The sequence below is a fragment of the Canis aureus genome, chromosome 7 (assembly GCF_053574225.1).
Source record: "Canis aureus isolate CA01 chromosome 7, VMU_Caureus_v.1.0, whole genome shotgun sequence".
Lineage (NCBI taxonomy): Eukaryota > Metazoa > Chordata > Mammalia > Carnivora > Canidae > Canis > Canis aureus.
The window spans coordinates 24,145,640-24,165,127 of NC_135617.1; the positions used below are offsets into that span (position 1 = coordinate 24,145,640).

At 43.6% G+C, this 19,488-nt stretch overlaps 1 protein-coding gene across 3 annotated transcripts in view; it reads left to right on the top strand.

The window, feature by feature from the left end:
• Positions 1-19,488, top strand: part of GABRR1 (gamma-aminobutyric acid type A receptor subunit rho1) — a 59,474-nt gene that overhangs the window by 30,519 nt on the left and 9,467 nt on the right. For all 3 annotated transcript variants that reach the window (XM_077903092.1, XM_077903093.1, XM_077903091.1), the window contains 3 exons: positions 9,782-9,888; positions 11,400-11,467; positions 12,495-12,718. In XM_077903092.1, coding sequence (XP_077759218.1) covers positions 9,782-9,888; positions 11,400-11,467; positions 12,495-12,718 — 399 coding nt within the window. The remainder of the gene's footprint in view (positions 1-9,781; positions 9,889-11,399; positions 11,468-12,494; positions 12,719-19,488) is intronic.

The window sequence follows — 19,488 nt, forward strand, 5'->3', positions numbered from 1 at the left end:
TACTTCATTCATCCAACAAATTTATGTATTCACTACATTATGCTCCAGGCACTGTGCCCAAGGCTTGGGAAGCAATGGTGATCCCTTGAGATGCTGACAATTCAGTAGAGGTTACAGACATTAATAAAATAATTTTTACAGAATGTCAGAATTTCAAGGACCCTAGAAATCCCTTCATTTAAAGATGAGAAGAGCCCCAAAATATAAAATACTTATGCCAAGGTCATGCTACATCCCCTCAGAATTCATACCGCTTATTTCTCTATGTCCAGGGCCCTCCTCTCACCATCATCATGTGAAAACAGGACATTATATTGATGAATGTAAGATTCAGGTTGAACCATATGAAAATGTTTTTCTAGGTCAAAACCATTGAATGTCAGCCATTTTATGTAGTTCAAATATTTTCTTGCTTAATTTAGCAATCTTATAAAGTTAGTATCATTTCCCCATTTTATATAAAACTGAGGCATAGAAAGATCAAATAACCTGCCCAAGGTTCATGACTAGTTTGTGGCTATCCTGGGATTCACACTGAAGCCTGACTGATGTCAAATCTGAGCCCTTTCCTATACTGTAATCTGCCTCATTGAAAAAATTTCACCTCAAACAAGTGATTGTGACTTGTGATTACTATGATATCAAGTCTTGTTATAGGCTTTTACTATCCTCTTTTCTGGGCCTGATCTTATTCCATTTCCAGGTGCAAGGGCAGGAGGTAGGGGTAGGTAGAGAAGTCCACTCAATAACTTCACTTACCAAATATGTTGTGAGCTATCTCGACAAACTCTTTGTTTTCTGGCCTTTTTTTTTTTTTTCTGGTTTTGTTTTTTAAAAATAGCTGGTTATTTAATTAGTGATGGGAATTCCACTTAAAAGATATTTACTGAGATTCTAAAGTGTTCAAAGGCACATAGGTACATAGTGAATAGAATATGATCAGTAAACAAAGGTTGCTCATAAAGCAGGTAACATTGGAATTAGAGACAGATTTGTACAAGTTAGAAAGTAGTTAAAGAACTATAATAAATGGGAAAAGTACAGCCTCAGAATCCTGAGAAAGAGAATAGGTGGGGGAAAAAATCAGAGCTTTAAATTAAAAGAAAGTAATCCAGTGTCTTCAAGTGGGAAGGCATAGGGAATTTATGTTGGGACGTATGTACAAGAGAAAAGAGATGATCTAGGTTGAGATTTTAGCTGAGAAGCAGGGGGACAGACATGACCTTTTGTCCCCTCCAAGGGCAACAGCATCCCAGGGCTTTGTGCTAAGGACCTGCCTCACGTTGATGGGAACAGGATTCAGGCATGGTGGCAAGAAGAAAGTTTGATCAAATGACCCTGAGTTAGGACATGGAGATAGGATCAGAAGCCACGTTGAAGCTGGGCTGGTCCCACCCACACCAGACATGAGCCCTGCTGGCTTTTGATTCCAGGTAGTTCAGGTCCCCCACAGGTGTGCAGACCTCAGGTGTCAGGGAGTGTTCCCACCCTGTATTAGTCAGGGTTCTCCAGAGAAACAGTAGGGGGCATGTAAATGTATCTATCTATCTGTATATCCAGCATTACATAGATATATTGTGCGACACAGATGTAGTATAATGTGTATGTATGTATGGAGAGAGAAGAAGGAGGAGGATTTATTTATTTGAAAGAATTGGCTCATGTGGTTGTGGGGGCTACCAAGTCTGGAAATTCAGCAGGAGTTGATGCTGCAGCTCAAGTCTGAAGGCAGTCTGGTGGTAGGTTTCCCTTTCTCAGAGGATCTCAGCCCTTTCTCCTAAGGCTTTCAAATGATTGGATGAGATCCACCCACATCACGAAGAGCAATCTGCTTTGCTTAAAGTCTATTGATGTAAATGTTAATCACATCTTTAAAAATATCTCACTGCAAGATCTAGGTTGGTGTTTAACCAAGAACTGGGTACCATGGCCTAGCAAAGTTGACACATAAAATTACCCATCATATATTCTTAGAGGTTATGGTTTGAAAAGCAGTTTATTGGTTACTTACCCCAAAATCCACCTAGTAAGAAATCAAAAGAAATAAACTAGTTTCTCTCAAAGGAAAACACGGAATACTTATTCATTATGTGCAAAAATCCACAGCCTCTATAGCAATTCAAGAAATATAAGTAACATTATGGTACCATCCTTATTAGATAAATAAAAATTAAATGCACACATGCACACACACACACACACACACACCCTGTACTGCTGTGTCTGTGAGGAAACCAAAACTGTATTTGTAGGGATCTGCTGTGCCCTGACCCTTCCTATATTGCCATCCACCCACAGGGCTAGAGCTATAAGGTACCTCTAGTACCTTAGGGACAATATGCCTTCTGGAATAGGCTTGAAAGGTCTCCAAGCTCCCCCATGGCCCAATCCCTTATCTCACAGCAGAGTAAACAGAAACGGACAGAAAGCAGAAATGTGTTGTGTTCTCTCATCAGCCAGAAAAGCTGGGTCTTGAGAGTGTGCTGGCTTCCTCACTGGCAGGTGTCCTTCCTGCTGCACCATATCATTGCCTCAAAGAGCAACATGTACACAGTCTCATAGCAGCCTTCCTCGGGGTGGGCACACTGGAGGGTAGCCCCATGTTCAATCTTGGGTAAGCAGAGGAGCAAACTCAGCGGGTCTGGCCCATGTCTCCTCCTTATTGCCACACTGGCCTCCTTGCTGCTCCTGGGGCACACCGATCAGCCCCACCTTATGGCCTCTGTCCTCGCGAGGACTCTGCTGGGAGCACTTTTCTCCCATTGGCAGGTTGCTCCCTCATCTTCTTCAGGTCTCTGCTGGATTGTCACTTCCAGAGAAGTGTTCCCTGGCCACCCCTATAAGACAGCCAGCTTAGTACCCACTCCCAAACCCTTACTCTACTTGCCATCATAGCCCTAAATTTATGTTCCCATGAGGTAAGATGGAGCCCTGGATGTGTGTCCATGAGGATTTCCTTTGAAGTTTTGGCCTGGGCAGCAACAGTTATAGGCAACCCCAAGAATCCATCAACAAAGCTCCTAAGCTAGATGGGACAGTGATAAGAAGACTGGCTCCAAACAGTAAGAAGCCAGACCTGGAGCTGCCACATACTCCATGACTTGGGACAAGTCACTTGACATCCTCAAGTCTGTTTCTTCTGTAGAGTAGAGTCGGTTATGTCTGTCACCTCAGGGTTATTGTAAGGACTGTGCAAGCTGAATATGGAAGGTGCTTTGACTACTGTAAAGCTCAGTAAACCCCTAATGATCCTGGGCCTCACCTATGTCATCTTGTGATGGGCACCAATAAGAAACTCTCCTGCAGACCCTCATTCCACCAGGCACCCCTTAGGGCTCCTCACTGCTTGGAGGATGGTTACGCTATGCACACCACCCGGATCTGCCAATTGGAGGCCTCACCTAGGGAAAGGAAATCCGTTTAGGATGTCTTGCTCTGTCTGAGCTCTCATTGGTGTAATGCTATCGATGTGATGGGACACAGTAAGTTCCTAAGTTGTCTTTGTAATCAAAGTTCTAGCCCACGGCCAGGCATCATCCTGGAGCTTACTTCAGCAACTTTCATGCTACCCTTTTTCCTTCTTTGTCAATCTCAAGAAAGCATTTTCTCACCCTCAGTTCTCTGGCCTCTCTCTTATTTTCCAGATTTTTCTCTGCTGCAGAATCCTTGTATTTCCTGAGCGGTAATTCATCCTGGTCTGTAGACTTGAGTTCTATTTAAACAAAAATTAGAGCAGTGGTTCTCAACATTGGCCGAGGAGGTTTGAAAGCTATTGATGGCTGGGTCTCACCCCTGTTGTGGGTGTGGCCTGGAAGTTCCTTGGGTGACCCCAAAGTGCAGTTGAGCTGAGAAAACCCTAGTTAAGTGATCCTATGCCTGCATTTTTGCTATGCTGGGCAGCAACTCATTCATTTTACTGCTCCCTCCCTAATGCAGAGGCCAGTCTCTTTGAAGGAGATTGGATTCTGTTAGCAGAGTCTCAGCCTTACCTTAATCGTTTGCTAACATTGCTGCATCTCCTCCCAGCAGCATATTTCCCTCTGCACACTCTGCTGGCTCAAAATACAACTTTAAGGAAAGTTGGTTGTCTTTAGCACCTTTCTTAAGTATCACCTCATTTAAGCCTTGGCCTCCTTGGCACATTTCTCACGGGACCATTTGACTCTTTGGAATATACCTTTGGATTTGTGCTTCTTTTTCCTTTCAATTTACATATTTACAGACCCTCTGTGTCTTAGTTTCCTCATGTATAAAATGGGGATAATGATAAAACCTACTTCATAGGATTGTTATGAGGACTAAGCCAAGTTAATACATGTAATACGAGTTAACTTAGTACCTGGCAGATAATAAGGACTCAAGCAGTGCTAGTTATTCCTATCATTTGATGTGTGTCATACTTCATTTCAAGATTAACAATCCGGGCTGCCTGGGTGGCTCAGTAGGTAGAGCACACGAACCTTGATCTGGGGGTTGTGAGCTTGAGCCCCACATTGGGTGTAGAGCCTACTAAAAAAAATTAATAATCATACTCCTGGCTGGTAAAAAGATGCCAATGCCATGCAAAATATTTCGTGATATATTGTATTGAGTTTAAATGCAAGTTATACTGTCTCCTCTTTCTCTCTCTCAGAGGATAAGGGTATATGCAGATGGCAAAGATTATTCCTGAGTGGTTTTTATTTTCTCCTTTATGTTTATTTTTTTAAAAGATTTTATTTATTTATTCATGAGAGACAGAGAGAGAAAGAGGCAGAGACATAGGCAGAGGGAGAAGCAGGCTCCATGTGGGGAGCCTGATATGGGACCCGATCCCGGGACTCCAGGATCATGCCCTGAGCCAAAGGCAGATGCTCAACCTCTGAGCCACCCAGGCATCCCTCTCCTTTACGTTTAAATTTATTTCACAAACTTTTTTTTTTTAAGATTTTATTTATTTATTCATGAAAGACACACAGAGAGAGGCAGAGACACAGGCAGAGGGAGAAGCAGGCTCCGTGCTGGGAGCCCAATGTGGGACTCAATCCCAGGTCTCCAGGATCAGGCCCTGGGCTGCAGGTGGCGCCAAACTGCTGCGCCACCGGGGCTGCCCATATTTTACAAACTTTTAACATGGGTACATAAGCAATAAAAATTTTTAATAAATCTTTTTAAAATTAACTAATTTATCTTAGAGATTTTTTAAAAAAGATTTTGAGAGAGAGACTAAGCGTGCACCAGCAGGGGGCAGGGAGCAGAGGGAGAGAGAGAAGCAGACTCCCAGCTGAACGGGAAGCCCAATACAAGACTTGATCCTGGGACTTGGAGGTCATGACCTAAGCAGACGCTCAACTGACTGAACCAACCAGGCACCCCAGCAATAAAAAAGTTCCTTAAAAATATTAACAGCATTAATGAAAAAGACTTCAAGGATCCGGGATCCCTGGGTGGCGCAGTGGTTTGGCGCCTGCCTTGGGCCCAGGGCGCGATCCTGGAGACCTGGGATCGAATCCCACATCGGGCTGCCGGTGCATGGAGCCTGCTTCTCCCTCTGCCTGTGTCTCTGCCCCCCCCCCCTCTCTCTATGTGACTATCATAAATAAATAAAAATTAAAAAAAAAAAAGACTTCAAGGATCCTATTTATCAGTCTTTTCTAGGCTAGAATCTAAGCTTTGTGATGGGAGAGACAGTGGCATCTCAGAGCCCATCTCTGTTTTCAGGCTGGCCCAAAGCCAAAGAAAGAACTGAGTCAAGCTCAATTTCCATCTCAAGCCCTTCTCTTCTTTCAATTCCCTCTGCTTCCCTTTTCAGACACCCCTCTAGGGGGCTGATTCTTTTTTTTTTTTTTTTTTAAGATTTTTATTTATCTATTTGAGAACGAGAGAGAGAGAGAGAGAGAGAGGATGAAAGAGAGAGAAATAACGAGCAGGAGTGAGGGGCAGAGGGAGAAGCAGACCCTTGACTGGGCAGGGAGCCCGACACGGGGTTTGATCCCCGGACTCCAGGATCATGACCTGAGCCAAAGGCAGACACCTCACCGATTGAGCCACCCAGGCTCTCCTAGGGGCTGATTCCTTCCTTCATTCCACTAACATGTCAAGAAGCCACAGGGGCCCAGCACTGTACAAGGTGCTAAAGATAAAGAAGACTGCCTCAGTGGCCTGTGACCTCATCCCGCCCTCGCTGACCAGCAGTTGTGATGGCTTGTAGCCCCAAAGACAGCCCTCCCTGCAATCTTAGCTCTTGCCTACTGCTGAGACCCACTCCGGGGACCCACATCTGTCAAGCTCCTGCCTCTGCTCCCCTTTGCTGCAGATAAGTGATAGAATCCTTATGCATCAGTCCTGATGTTTGTGCATCAGGCGAGTCCCGGCGAAAACAGCATTGCACTCAAAAGGGCTTAACCAATAATTGAATAAAGGGACCACTCACAGAGCTGTGGGCAAGGTTCAAGGCACCAACCAGGCATGCCAATGTCCTTGAGGACAAGCAACAGCAGGAAGCTATGGCTACCCACAGTCCTGGAGAGCACATGGTATTATTGGAGCTTATTGAAGATACTGTGATTATCTGTGATCACAGAGCAACACAGACATTGCTAGTCCTTGGCACTGAGGCAGGAAGAGAATGAGGAATAAATGCCCTGCTCTGTTATATCCTGCCAGTGCCCATTTGGCTGAAACCACACGCCAGGGGGGCAAGGATGCCCAAGTGATACAGTCCACCTGGCCAAGTGTTACTCTCTGTAGTAACAGTTTCATGGTAGGTTCAAGTTAAGGATGGTGTCAATCTCAGGTCAGGGTAAACTACTGGGGCAGATATTTTAAGTCAGACCTCCTCAGACTAGTCTTTCCGAGTAATTCATTCTCCAAATCCTTGCTCCTGTGGGTACTGGGAAAATGCTCATCAAAAGGCTAAATTAATACATTGACGCTTCATAGTTATTTTTTTTCTTTCACATTTTATTCTGACTCTATTGGAAGTAGATCTGAAGGATCAGGAGTGCTTTGTTGATTTGAGACCTGTCTCTAGCACACAGGTTTGTTTTTAATTCCCATCATAGACAGAGACAACAACCAGAAGTACACAAAGATGCCAACAAGTAAGACAGGCATGGCCATAAATGCATGCACACCATTCTAAAGATGTCTCTTCCCCATGCCTCAACTGTGGTGATTTTCAGCAACAACCCCCTCCGTTGGCCATGGAGCAGAAGGCAGAAAGTGGGGGACCAGAGGATGGGAGAACTGGAAGGGAAAAGATGGTGGGCGCCCAGCTCCAGCTGGGTGAGAGAGGATGAGGGAAGTGATGGGGTCCAGTTTTCCTCCTTTCCAAGTCCCCAGCTTCTTCCTCTTTTACATTCATAAGCAGTGTAGGCTGGTTCTGTTTCACTAGTTTAAATTCTTTCCCTGGACTGCTTCCCTTGCTACGAGCACAGTAATTTCCTTACTTGGGATGGAAACTTCCTTGTCAGCTCAGTAATGACAGTGGCTCTTTCCATTTGTATACCCTTTAGAGTCTGAAGAGTACTCCCACACGTTATCTCATCTACGCTTTGCACCCCTTGTCAGGTCACAGGGCTTTACCTTTTATTGGTTGAGGAAATCTCAGGAAACAAATTGCCTAAAGGCACAGAGCAGTCAGCATCAGACATTTTTGTCTCTCAGCCACATTTCCTTCCAAAATGATGAAAGGTTTCTTCAAGAGAGAAGATGGCAAAGAACTTAAAGGTGGAGTAAGGTTGTTATAAAGGAGGCAAGTGTGTATATCGAGGATAAAATGAACCAGGGTGGTGGCTCTCAAGGCGCTGTCTCCACACGGGTGGCATCAGTGACATCTGGGAACTTCTTAGAGATGCAAATTCTTGAGCCTCAGCCCAGACCTACTGAATCAGAAACATCAGAGGAAAGGGGAGGCTCAGGAACCTAAGTTTGAATAAGCCTAGGACATACTGATGCAGGCCAAAGTTTGGGAACCACTGAATCCAGGGGAAAGGAGGTGTGTGTGGTGGGACCATAAGGAGAACACATGCCTGGTGTTAGCATAAGAAGGAGTGTGGGGGGGGAGCACTTGGGTGGCTCAGTGGTTGAGCATCTGCCTTTGGCTCAGGTCATGATCCTGGGGTCCTAGGATTGAGTCCTGCATCAGGCTCTCCATGGGGAGCCTACTTCTCCCTCTGCTTCTCCCTCTATGTCTTTACCTCTCTCTGTGTGTCTCTCATGAATAAATAAATAAATAAAATCTTTAGGAAAAAAAAAGAAGGAGCTGGGAAGGGAGTCAATTATTTCCGTGGATTCTAAAGATGGTGCTGATGGGTGAATGAAGGCCATTCAAGGCCACTGCAGCATTTTTTGTAATAGCAGAAGACTAGAAAAAACCCAGCTGTCCACCAATAGAGGATGGTTACACAAATTGTGGTGCATCCATGTACTGGAACACTATGCAGCGTAAAGCAGAATAAGAGACTTGGGATATTTAGATATGGAAAAAAATAATCCAAAGTATATTTAAATAAAAAAGAAAAAGTAGGAGAGTTTATATAATATGTTAACTTTGGGTTTTAAAAAGGGAAGAACTAAGAACATATACTTGTACTAACTTGTACCTACAAGAAACTCTGGGCAGAAACAAGAAATCATTCAGAGAGGTACCTGTGGATGGGGGAATAGGGTAGATGGAAGCAGAGATAGGATGTCAACTGTTCACTGCATTTCCCTTCCTAAAATTGTCCAATCCTGTAAATATATTATCTGTTTAGAAAAAGTAAAAATAAATAAAAAGAGCAGTGGGTGCAATTCAGCAGCAGAAGAACAAGAAGCTGCCTCCTGTGGAACAGGGATGGTGGGTATTTCCAAGGAAAAGTGTATCCTCTTTGTACAGAATGAGCCAACAGAGGTCAAGGGTACCAAGCTCTGTCCACACCCACTGTCTCCTCCCTCCAGCTCAAACCCTTCCAGAATGGGCGAAGTGCTTTGGGGGGTGTTTAGACTCTTAATAAGATTTTAAAAATACCAGTCACCAAGCCCCATTCCCAGAGCACCCAAATCCAAATCTCTGAGGTGGGGCCTGGTCATTTGTTTTGTTTGTGTTTGTTTGAGAGAGAGAGAGAGAGAGCGAGCAAACCAGCAAGGATAGGAGGGGCAGAAGGAGAGGGAGAGAGAATCTCAAGCAAGCTCTGCACTGAACTCAGAGTCTGTCTCTGGGCTCAATTTCACAACCCTGAGATCATGACCTGAGCTGAAATCAAGAGTTGGACGTATAACTGACTGAGCCACCAAGGGAGCCCTAGGCACTGGTATTTTTAAAGCTCCTCAATTATGATTCTGAACCACTGTCTTGGACCTTCTGGGTCAAGTCATTTATCCAGAAAGCTGGAGAGAGAGAGGAAGAGAAGATATCCAGTAGCTAAAAAGAAGAAATAAGGGCAGCCTGGGTGGCTTAGCGGTTTAAGCGCCTGCCTTCTGCCCAGGGTGTGATCCTGGAGTCCTAGGATTGGGTCCCACATCAGGCTCCCTGCATGGAGCCTGCTCCTCCCTCTGCCTGTGTCTCTCCTCTCTCTCTCTCTCTCTCTGTGTGTCTCTCATGAATAAATAAATAAAATCATTAAAAAATAAAAAAAAGAAAGAAACATGTAGGGTCCACTTAACCGTGGATTCTTAAAATATAAATAAATAAATAAATAACATAAAAAGAAGAAATAACACATCTTTTGAACCTGTCAAGATCAAATCTGAATGCAATTTTTAAAAAAATCTGTCTTGATGGGAATATGTGATGAACCTGTTTCTCCCCCCTTGGCAGCCCAATTCTGAAGCGAAGCCCTGATATCACCAAATCGCCATTGACCAAGTCAGAGCAGCTGCTGAGGATAGACGACCATGATTTCAGCATGAGGCCCGGCTTTGGAGGTATGAGACGTGCCCTTGTGGTGGCCTTCTTCTGTCTTCAGGTCTGTCCACTTGTCCATGGATAGAAATCAAACCAAGGGGCCACCTCACTTTGCTCTCCCCCAGTGGAGGTCTGCCTCCGTTGGGCTTGGGGATCAAGACGGAGCCCACAGCATCGCCCCTGCTCAGCCCCGCCAAGGGCTCTGCTGAGCACATTCCCAGGTTAGGCTAGGCTAACTGAGCTGTCCTTAGGCCACTGCTCCTGACAAGGAAGGCTGGGGATCAGTGAGGCCAGCAAGTGGCTGTGGGAAGGGCCAGGGGAAGACCGGGTGGCTGCAGCCCAAAGCTGCCTCCTGCAAATGCTCTGAAATAACAACCTTGGACTAAATTCATGCTCATCTGGGAGCTGGCAGACGGAACTGTGGGTGTGTATCCGAGGGCAGAGTGTGGTCTGCTGGGTTTAATTAAATGAAAATAGCTTGAGAAAAAAATGATGTAGTGCAGAGGGCTGTCACAGCCTCTGAGGCTTAGCCTGTAGCTGGCGGATTTCAGCCGTCTCAGTGTCAAATAGGGTTTTCATCCATACAGGTTTCTTCCTGGAAGAAAATGTTTATTTTAGAAATAGTTCTCATGTTTTTTTTTTTTTTTTTTTTTTTTTTTAGTTCTCATGTTTTTATTTCTGCCGGCCACCTTCACCCAAAGAATAAACAGATTCTAGAAGGGAGTCTCTATTCCATCCATAACCTGCTGCTCTTGGTGCAAATCTACCTCAATCCATGATAATCCAAGTTGTGTTCCATGGCTGCCCCAAACGCCTGGAGGCAGGGAGGGAAAGGGGCAGTAATCTACTCCCTTTATAATCTTTTCCTTCTCTTGATGAATATTAAGTTTTCATTGCCTAGAAATGCAAAAAAAAAAAAAAAATCTAACGTTTCAAGGCCACCCTGCTGCATCCCTTGGAAGCTATTCCATCATGTGGCAAAGATGCAGATCTGTGGGTTTGGTCGATGACCTGCATGTGACTTTGGTTCTGGGTGTCTATTTACCAAGCAGTGCCTTTCTCATAGCCAGACAGAGACAATGGCTTCCATGATAAAATCAGGAGACAAATATAAAAAATAAAGTGGGAAAAATAAATAAATAAATAAAGTGGGGGACTTCGTGCTAGGGAGTAACTCCTTAGATAAGGCCCAGCTTTGAGCTAGGTCTTCATTGTACCTTTAGATGAGCATGTGTAACCAAAGAAGAAAGCTTTATTGGAATCTCATCATTTCAGAATCACCTGAATGATTCAGGTGAAAACAAAACACTTATTTTTTTTAAACTTTTGTTGGAGTATTCCAGGGAGCCACCCATGATTCAACCCTTTGATTCCTGGTTTCATTTCAGCTTGACATGTGGGGACACCAAACCTTCAAATCTGGCAGGAAGCTGAGGAACGGGTTCCAGGGGGAATGCTCCTCATGCCTGTCTTTTCCACAGTAAAAATTCAAGTAAAAAGAATCCATATTATTTCCATGCCCTGTTTGCAGGTCCGGCCATTCCTGTTGGTGTGGATGTGCAGGTGGAGAGCTTGGACAGCATCTCGGAGGTCGACATGGTAAGTGCTTCCATTTCGGGGACTGCGGGCAGGTGGATTCACACACACGGGGGCCTGTGCTGGGCTGGGAAGTGCACACACCCGAACTCGCTGGGTCTCACAACTCCGTGGGCAATGGGAATGCCCACAATCATGTAGGTGGCTCCGGAAGGTTAAGACACTTGCCCGAAGCCATCCAATTGGTGTGAGGCAGAGCCAATGACAAAGTTGATCTCTCTCCACACTAAACTCTTGCTACTGGGATGTGTTCTCTGGGCAAAGGCTGTCAAACATGAACAGTGGGGTCCAAGGAGGCAGCTGTCAAATAGCCAGATGTTCTTCAGCTGTAGATCCTATATTTAGCTGTGGAAATGCAGAAAAACTGCTGAAAAGTGTCCTTTTCCCCCCTTTTTAGTGGGTTTAGATGTGAAAATAGAATGTTCTACAACTCCTTGACTTACAGGACTTTTAAAGCCTTATGTTAGCTTGGGTTCTCCAAAAAGCAGACTTGAGAGAAGCATTCTAGCACAAGAGGTTTATTTGGGAGGTGATTCCCTATGACTCAGCAAGACAGCAGGGGTGGGAGACAGGGATAGGGGAAACAGGGATAGGGAGGAAGCAAAACAGCCTGTGCCCTCAAACCAGTTACTACTGTGAATCTCAGTCCCACTGGGGGAACTCTGAGAGTCAGCAAAGAATACACCTCAGGGTTATCCCAGCTGAGGGGCCAGGGAGCTGGGGTGTTTATCCAGCCCTCCCACCCCCTCCACTCCCCAAACATGGTGAGGGTCACCAGTGCTGGCAGTACCACCTTGTCAGTGTGGAAGCAGATGCCAGGGCATGGGGTGGGGTTCTGCTGGAGGCCTCTGGCTGAGTCCCTCCCCTGAAGCCCTCCAACTGCTGCTGCCAACCCCAGGGACTAGACGCAGGCCCTCGACTCTGCTGTTTCATTCCCAGCCAGGTGATGGCTCCATGGGGTGCACAATGTCCCGCTGACACCCAGTAGGTTCAGTGTGTGGGGTTCCCCTCTCTGCCGCCCCCCCCCCAGGACTTCACGATGACCCTCTACCTGAGGCACTACTGGAAGGATGAGAGGCTGTCCTTCCCAAGCACCAACAACCTCAGCATGACCTTTGACGGCCGGCTGGTCAAGAAGATCTGGGTCCCTGACATGTTTTTCGTGCACTCCAAGCGCTCCTTCATCCACGACACCACCACAGACAACGTCATGCTGCGGGTGCAACCCGACGGCAAAGTGCTCTACAGCCTCCGGTAAGGCCTGGCAGCCTGTGACCTTTTGGCTTTCCAATGGCCAGCTTCTAACTTCTCGGGAGATGTCACCTTTTCAACTGTCAAGGGACGCCAATTTTACACACGAGAAAAAAATTGTAAGGAAGTTTTAGTCTCAGAAACACATTGGCAGAAATTTCTCAAGCTGATACTTATGATTTATGCCTTATCCTGCGTGTTATATTTTCATTTAAAAAACTTTAATGAAAGTTTTATTGGTTTAGACTCTAGTGGGAATCAATGAAATAGAGTTGACGAAATTCTTCTGAAGGACTTGCCTCCTTAGATGTCTCAATTCCTGTTTTTTTTTCAGGTATAGTTTAGAACTTGGGCTAAAAGGAATTCTTTTACTTTACCTGGCCAGCCAGGCTTGTTTGCTATCCTTTCTCACCATGGTATCCTACTTGAGAAACTATGGAAATCCCGGGTCACTTTATGACTTTTTTATTTTTATTTTTAAGAGATACAGAGAGAAAGAGACAGAGAGAGAGAGGCAGAGGGAGAAGCAGGCTCCACGTAGGGAGCCCAACGTGGGACTCGATCCCAGGACTCTAGGATCATGCCCTGGGCTGAAGGCAGGCGCTAAACCACTGAGCCACCCAGGGATCCCACGCTTTATGACTTTTAAATAGCATTCTGAGCATCACTTTTAAAATATAAAGAATATAATCTTTTTTTCTTATGTGCTCAGATGCCTTAGAAATGTTCAGGTGCTCATTAATCACTGACCTGGAGGAGCTTTCCTTAAACACAGGAGCCACAGCAGGGCTTTCCCTACTTGACCAGCTTTAGAAACTCCAGGTGGGGCAGCCAGGTGGCTCAGCGGTTTAGCGCCGCCTTTGGCCCAGGGCCTGACCTTGGAGACCTGGGATCAAGTCCCATGTGAGGCTCCCTGCATGAAGCCTGCCTCTCTCTCTCTCTCTCTCCCTCCCTCCCTCCCTCCCCGTGTGTCTCTCATGGATAAATAAACAAAACCTTTAAAAAGAGAAAGACAGAAAGAAAGAAAGAAAGAAAGAAAGAAAGAAAGAAAGAAAGAAAGAAAGAAAGAAAGAAAGAAAGAAACTGAAGGTGGCCACAGCTCCACCAGGGAGGATGTGTGGAGTTGAGCTGCAGGCCTTCCCAGAGAAGGGGCTGTGCCTGCTGTGATTTACTCCTCCTGTGCCACACTGAAGGTGCATTTTAGTTTTACAGACTTCATTTTGGAAAAGACGAATCCCTACCCCAGTGTCTAAGGAAGGGGATGCTAGACAGTGGCACAGTGTATCTTTTGAGTCAAAGATGGCAATGTTGGGACGCCTGGGTGGCTCAGCGGTTGAGCATCTGCCTTAGGCTCAGGGTGTGGTCCTGGAGTCCCGGGATCCAGTCCCACATTGGGCTTCCTGCATGGAGCCTGCTTCTCCCTCTGCCTATATCTCTGCCTCTCTCTCTCTCTCTCTTTGTATCTCTCATGAATAAATAAATAAATCTTAAAAAAAAAAAAAACAGATGGCAATGTTGAAGCTGAATTTTTTGCCCCTACCCTCCAAGGTATTTATGATGATTCCTCATTAGTCATCTTGGCTTGGCACCTAAGCAATTAGTTACTAGATTCAGAGTGGAGTTATGGGGTTTTCCTCTCCATGAATTGAAATGCCTCCCCCCATGGAAGTACTCAGGAGGGTCAAGGATGTGCAATCCCTCCCCCCAGCCATGTTGGATTGGTTCTCCCTGGAGTCTCACATCCGAAGCAGCTGACAAGTCATCCTTAAGCTCAAAAACCATCAACAAAACAACACAACCCACTGGTACCACCAGGGACACAAAAGACTAGACCGTAATGCATGTGAACACTGGTGTGCTGGTAAATGTTTAACAACTGGTTGCCTGGGGTTAATGTATACACATATGTATGTGGACGTAAGTTTCTTATAAACATGACTGATAAAAAGAATGTACATGATTTATAAGTGAAACAATATATATAATACTTTCTGTTATAAATCCCATATACTTATAACTTCAGTACTTATAACTTCAGTATAATTTCCCATTTCTTATAAAATTCCATTATTATTTCTTCTGGTTTTATTGAGATATAATTGACCTATAACCTACTATTATTTTTTATGATTCTATTGCCAACAATAATCCAAAAAAATCAGGCTATGAATAAATGTTTGTAAGCATTTTTGTGATTATGTGACTTACAAATGAGTGTAGATCTGATCAATGATTGTTGATATTTTTTGTTTCTTATATATTTTTTTAAGTAATCTTTACACTCAACATGGAGTTCTAACTCACAGCCCCGAGATCAAGAGTCTCATGCTCTACCAACTGAACCAGCCAGACACCCCTATTTTTGTTTTCTTTAATAAGACAAAAATGAAACAACCAAGAACTATGCAGGAACTTCATTCATTCATCAAAGACATAGCAACTTCCTTGCTGAATTGGATAATAGCTTTTAAATATTGGAAGACTATATCCTTAATTTTTTGTACTATTTATGTATAATAGCAAAAGATAAAGCACACTTTTAGGTTTTTTAAAAAATATTTTATTTATTTATTCATGAGAGACACAGAGAGAGAGGCAGAGACATAGGCAGAGGGAGAAGTAGGCTCCTCGCAGGGAGTCCGATGTGGGACTTGATCCTGAGACTTTGGGATCATGCCCTGAGCCAAAGGCAGACACTCAACTGCTGAGCCACCCAGACAACCCATGCTTTTAAGTTTAATCTGCTATCTTAATTCAAGACAATCTACAAAACAATATATCAAGCCCTGATTTGGAGCATTTGCTGATTTCTGTAGTGTAAATATTCCTATCACAGCTGGCTTCAAACTACCAACCTGATGTCACTCAGTGCAGAGTTGGGAAGAAATGCATAGTAGCACAGTGATCGGTAGTGTTTTCCACCAAGTAAACATTATAGATGTAACTTCAGGAGTATAGATAATAGTAAAATAATTAAGAAGTGTTGAGTTTTTAATATTTATTAGTTTGTTTCAAATATAAGTTACTTAAGTTTATACAGTCTTATTTTTAATAATGGCCATGTTTAGGGACTCCATCAATAACATGTGTGACTCTTGATCTCAGGATTGTGGGTTCGAGTTCCACATTGGGTATAGAGATTGCTTAAAAATAAAATCTTAAAAAAAAAAAAATGGCTCTGTTTAACAACCAGCTTATAACTTCCCGAAAGTCTAGCAATTGGCTTTCCTGAGCCAGATGAAGTCTAATCTAGTACACCACTGGATGTGATCAGAGGCACTACATAAAAAATAAGAAAATGGAAAACCCTCCTGTGTGTTCAGAATCAGAGTCCTCAGTGAGCCTCCTTGTGGCTAAAAACAGATGCTTTGATTTTTCATTGCAAATAAAATCATAGGTTTGTTTGATTTAGGTAGGGGGAAAAAAACCCAAGAGGCCTAAATTAACTACCATTTTGTTGTTGTTGTTGTTGTTTTTAAGATTTTATTTATTTATTCATGAAAGACACAGAGAGAGAGAGGCAGAGACACAGGCAGAGGGAGAAGCAGGCTCCATGCCAGGAGCCTGATGTGGGACTCGATCCCAGGTCTCCAGGATCACGCCCTGGGCCAAAGGCAGGCCCGAAACCGCTGAGCCACCCAGGGATCCCCTTAACTGCCACTTTGAGCTTTACTTTGGGGAAAACATGGAGTAGCTGCCCATCAACTGTGCCAGTAACAGGTTAACTCCTAGAATACAACCAATATACCATCCTTCCACCTCATCTAGTCATTGATTCATTTGACAGATTTTTATTAAGAAGTTTCTGGGTGCCAGGGTGGCCCCTAGAAAGGTGTGTGCAAATGAAAGCCTGTGAGGTCCTATCTCCAGATCTGGGAATGTAGAGAAGAATAATATCAGTGTGATTACTGGCTAGTGAAAGAGACAGACATGGAACCAGATGATGAGAATGTAGACAGAGGCATGTGTGTGAGCGGGGGAGGGGCAGGGAGCGAGTGGCAAGTAACAGGACAGTGAGGTTGAAATCTCCTGGGCCCTAGGATAAAAGAAAAAGTGAAATCCACAGATGAGATGCTCTGTCATACTAGGCAGATTTTATTAAGCAAATGTTAAAAAACTCATTCCATGGTTCTTGAATTCCCAGTCAACTTCAAAATATGAAAGAGTCGATGATTGTGGGCAGAGGAAAAGATTTATGAGATTATTTTTGGAAGAGAGTTATGGGCACGTTCAAGCCTTCCCTGGGATTTCCTCAAGAGCTTGATATACATGTGCATACCAGTGGGGGACACTATGCAGTCAGAGGGCAAGAGAAGAGCCATCTAAACACCCTGGGGCCTTGTAGGGTCAGTCACTGTGGAGTCAGAGCTGGGGTGGGGAGTTGCTCCTGGATAAGGGAGCTCTGAAGCTGGAAGTGTCCAGCAGTGGGAATGAAGAACCCAAGAAAGTTATCAGCTTCAACCGTGTAGAGCATGGTTGCCAGGGAGCTTCAACCAGAGAGCATGAAGTCACCTACCAAGGAACTGTCCTGCTCCCACCTCCCTCTCTCCTGTCACTTCCACCTGTACAGGAGCTGATCAGAGGTGGGCAGGAACTGATCACTCAAATGCCAATTTCATACCTTAGCTGGGAGGAGGAACAGCAGTCTTAATGTGAATGAAGTTTGAAGTGTTGATTAATATCGTGGGTCAAATTCTTCTAACTTTTGAATTGAAATGTGCTTTGTTACTTACAAGTAACTGGACTATTACATGAGACGTAAGCAAAAAAAAAAAAAAAAAAAAAAAAAAAAAAAATCACGGGACGAAATTCCATCCAAGACAAGGGGAAAGCCTACCAAAAACCCAATTTTTTTAAAAAAAATTTTTTTAGAGAGAGTGCATGTGTTTGAGCAGGGAGTGGGTGGGGGGCAGGGGGGAGGAATTCTGGGGCAGAGGGAGAGGAAGAGAGAGAATCTTAAGCAGGCTCCCTGCCCAGTGCAGAGGCCAATTAGGAATTTGATCTCACCACCCTGAGATCAAGACCCAAGACAAAATCAAGAGTCGGGTGCTTAACTGACTGAGCCACCCATGTGCTCCCCAATGAATCAGTTTAGAAACATAGAGTCTGTATTAAACCACAAACTGTGCTTGTTCAATGTGTGATGTGTGAGTTACAAGCGGAAAAACATCAAGTCGGGGTTCAAAGAATATAATAACAGATATTCTAAAAATATCTGTTCCTGATACAAAAAGAAAAGATATTCAATCCTTATGTTGATAGCGAAAACTTCTTGCATTCGACATTTCATTAGCTCTAAGTCTCCAAACTTAGCTTCTAGTTTCTTTCTTGCTGGGGATGCCATTAGGTATAGTTAATGCTGGTGTCGCCCCGATAGAAAAGGAAGCCTTCCATTTGGATGTCCAACTCAACTGCCATCCTGACTCCTCCCCACTCAATACACCCTGTTTAAAAAAAAAAAAAAAAAAAAATACACCCTGTTTATCAGGATTTCCACGGGGACATAAGGCTACTCAGCTCTGCCAACAATAGGAAATCCTTTTCAGGGATGCCTGAGTGGCTCAGTCTGCCTTCAGCCTAGGTCATGATCCCAGGGTCCTGGAATGGAGTCCCATATCAGGTTCCTTGCTCAGCAGAGTTCTCTTCTTCCTCTATCCCTCTCCCCTGCTTATGATCATTCTCTCTCTATCTCTCAAATAAATAAAACCTTAAAAAAGAAAGAAAGAAAGAAAGAAAGAAAGAAAGAAAGAAAGAAAGAAAGAAAGAAGAAAGAAAGAAAGAAAGAAAATCTCTTTCAGAATACAATTCCATACTCACATGGAAGGGGGAAAATAAGGCCAGTATTTGGATAATTCAGTTTCAAGAGGGCTCTCTTCCTTGAAATTTCCATTTAAATTAAAAGTGATTTTTGTCTTTTTGGCTATGAATTATTCAGATAACTTCTACAACATATATATATATATATATATATATATATATATATATATATATATATATATATATAGCAAAGATTTGGTCAAAGAAAAAATAGTTTGTTCAGTATCAGCCAATAACTGTTAATCATGTCCTGCCAAGAGATTCCCCACAGGATGGGAGATTTTCATGTACAACTAATGATCTGTGTTGTGTTTGTTTACTGTTTGATGCAGAAGCCCATTTTCCTGTGTAAACTCTGAAACAAAACCATCAGATGCCAGCAAGTGCTTGCATGTTGGTACAAAAAAATCTTTCAGTGTTTTTTCATTACTATGATCTCCATGGAATTAGCCACTAAAAATAACTATGCCCACTGGGAGCTATTGTTATCGATATAAAAATAATAACATTATAAAAAAAGTGCCAAATTCGACCACTGGCATAAGTGTTTCATTAATATTATTTCTGACATGTTGTATTCAAATATTGAATATCAATAAAATCAATAAAAGAACAGAAAAATTGAATTTATATAAAACCAGAGAACAATATATACTTCTATGGTTTCTTTTAAGAAACAACATCATATGAGTTTTTACTTCACATTTTTATATAGGTTGAGACCATTGCTTCAATAATATGCTTGAACGTGATAGAAGTTGGTAGAGATCCTCCGCCTCACACAGCCTCTAGAATAAAACATAAAACCCAGAGCACTCAGATGACTTTATCATACATAAAGCTACTTGTCTAAATCTTGACACCTTGCTTATTATGAATTATAAGGAGGCAGTTATATTGGAAGGAAGCAGAGCCCTTTTCTGTTTACCATTTTGCACTTGTATTTTGCAACCTCT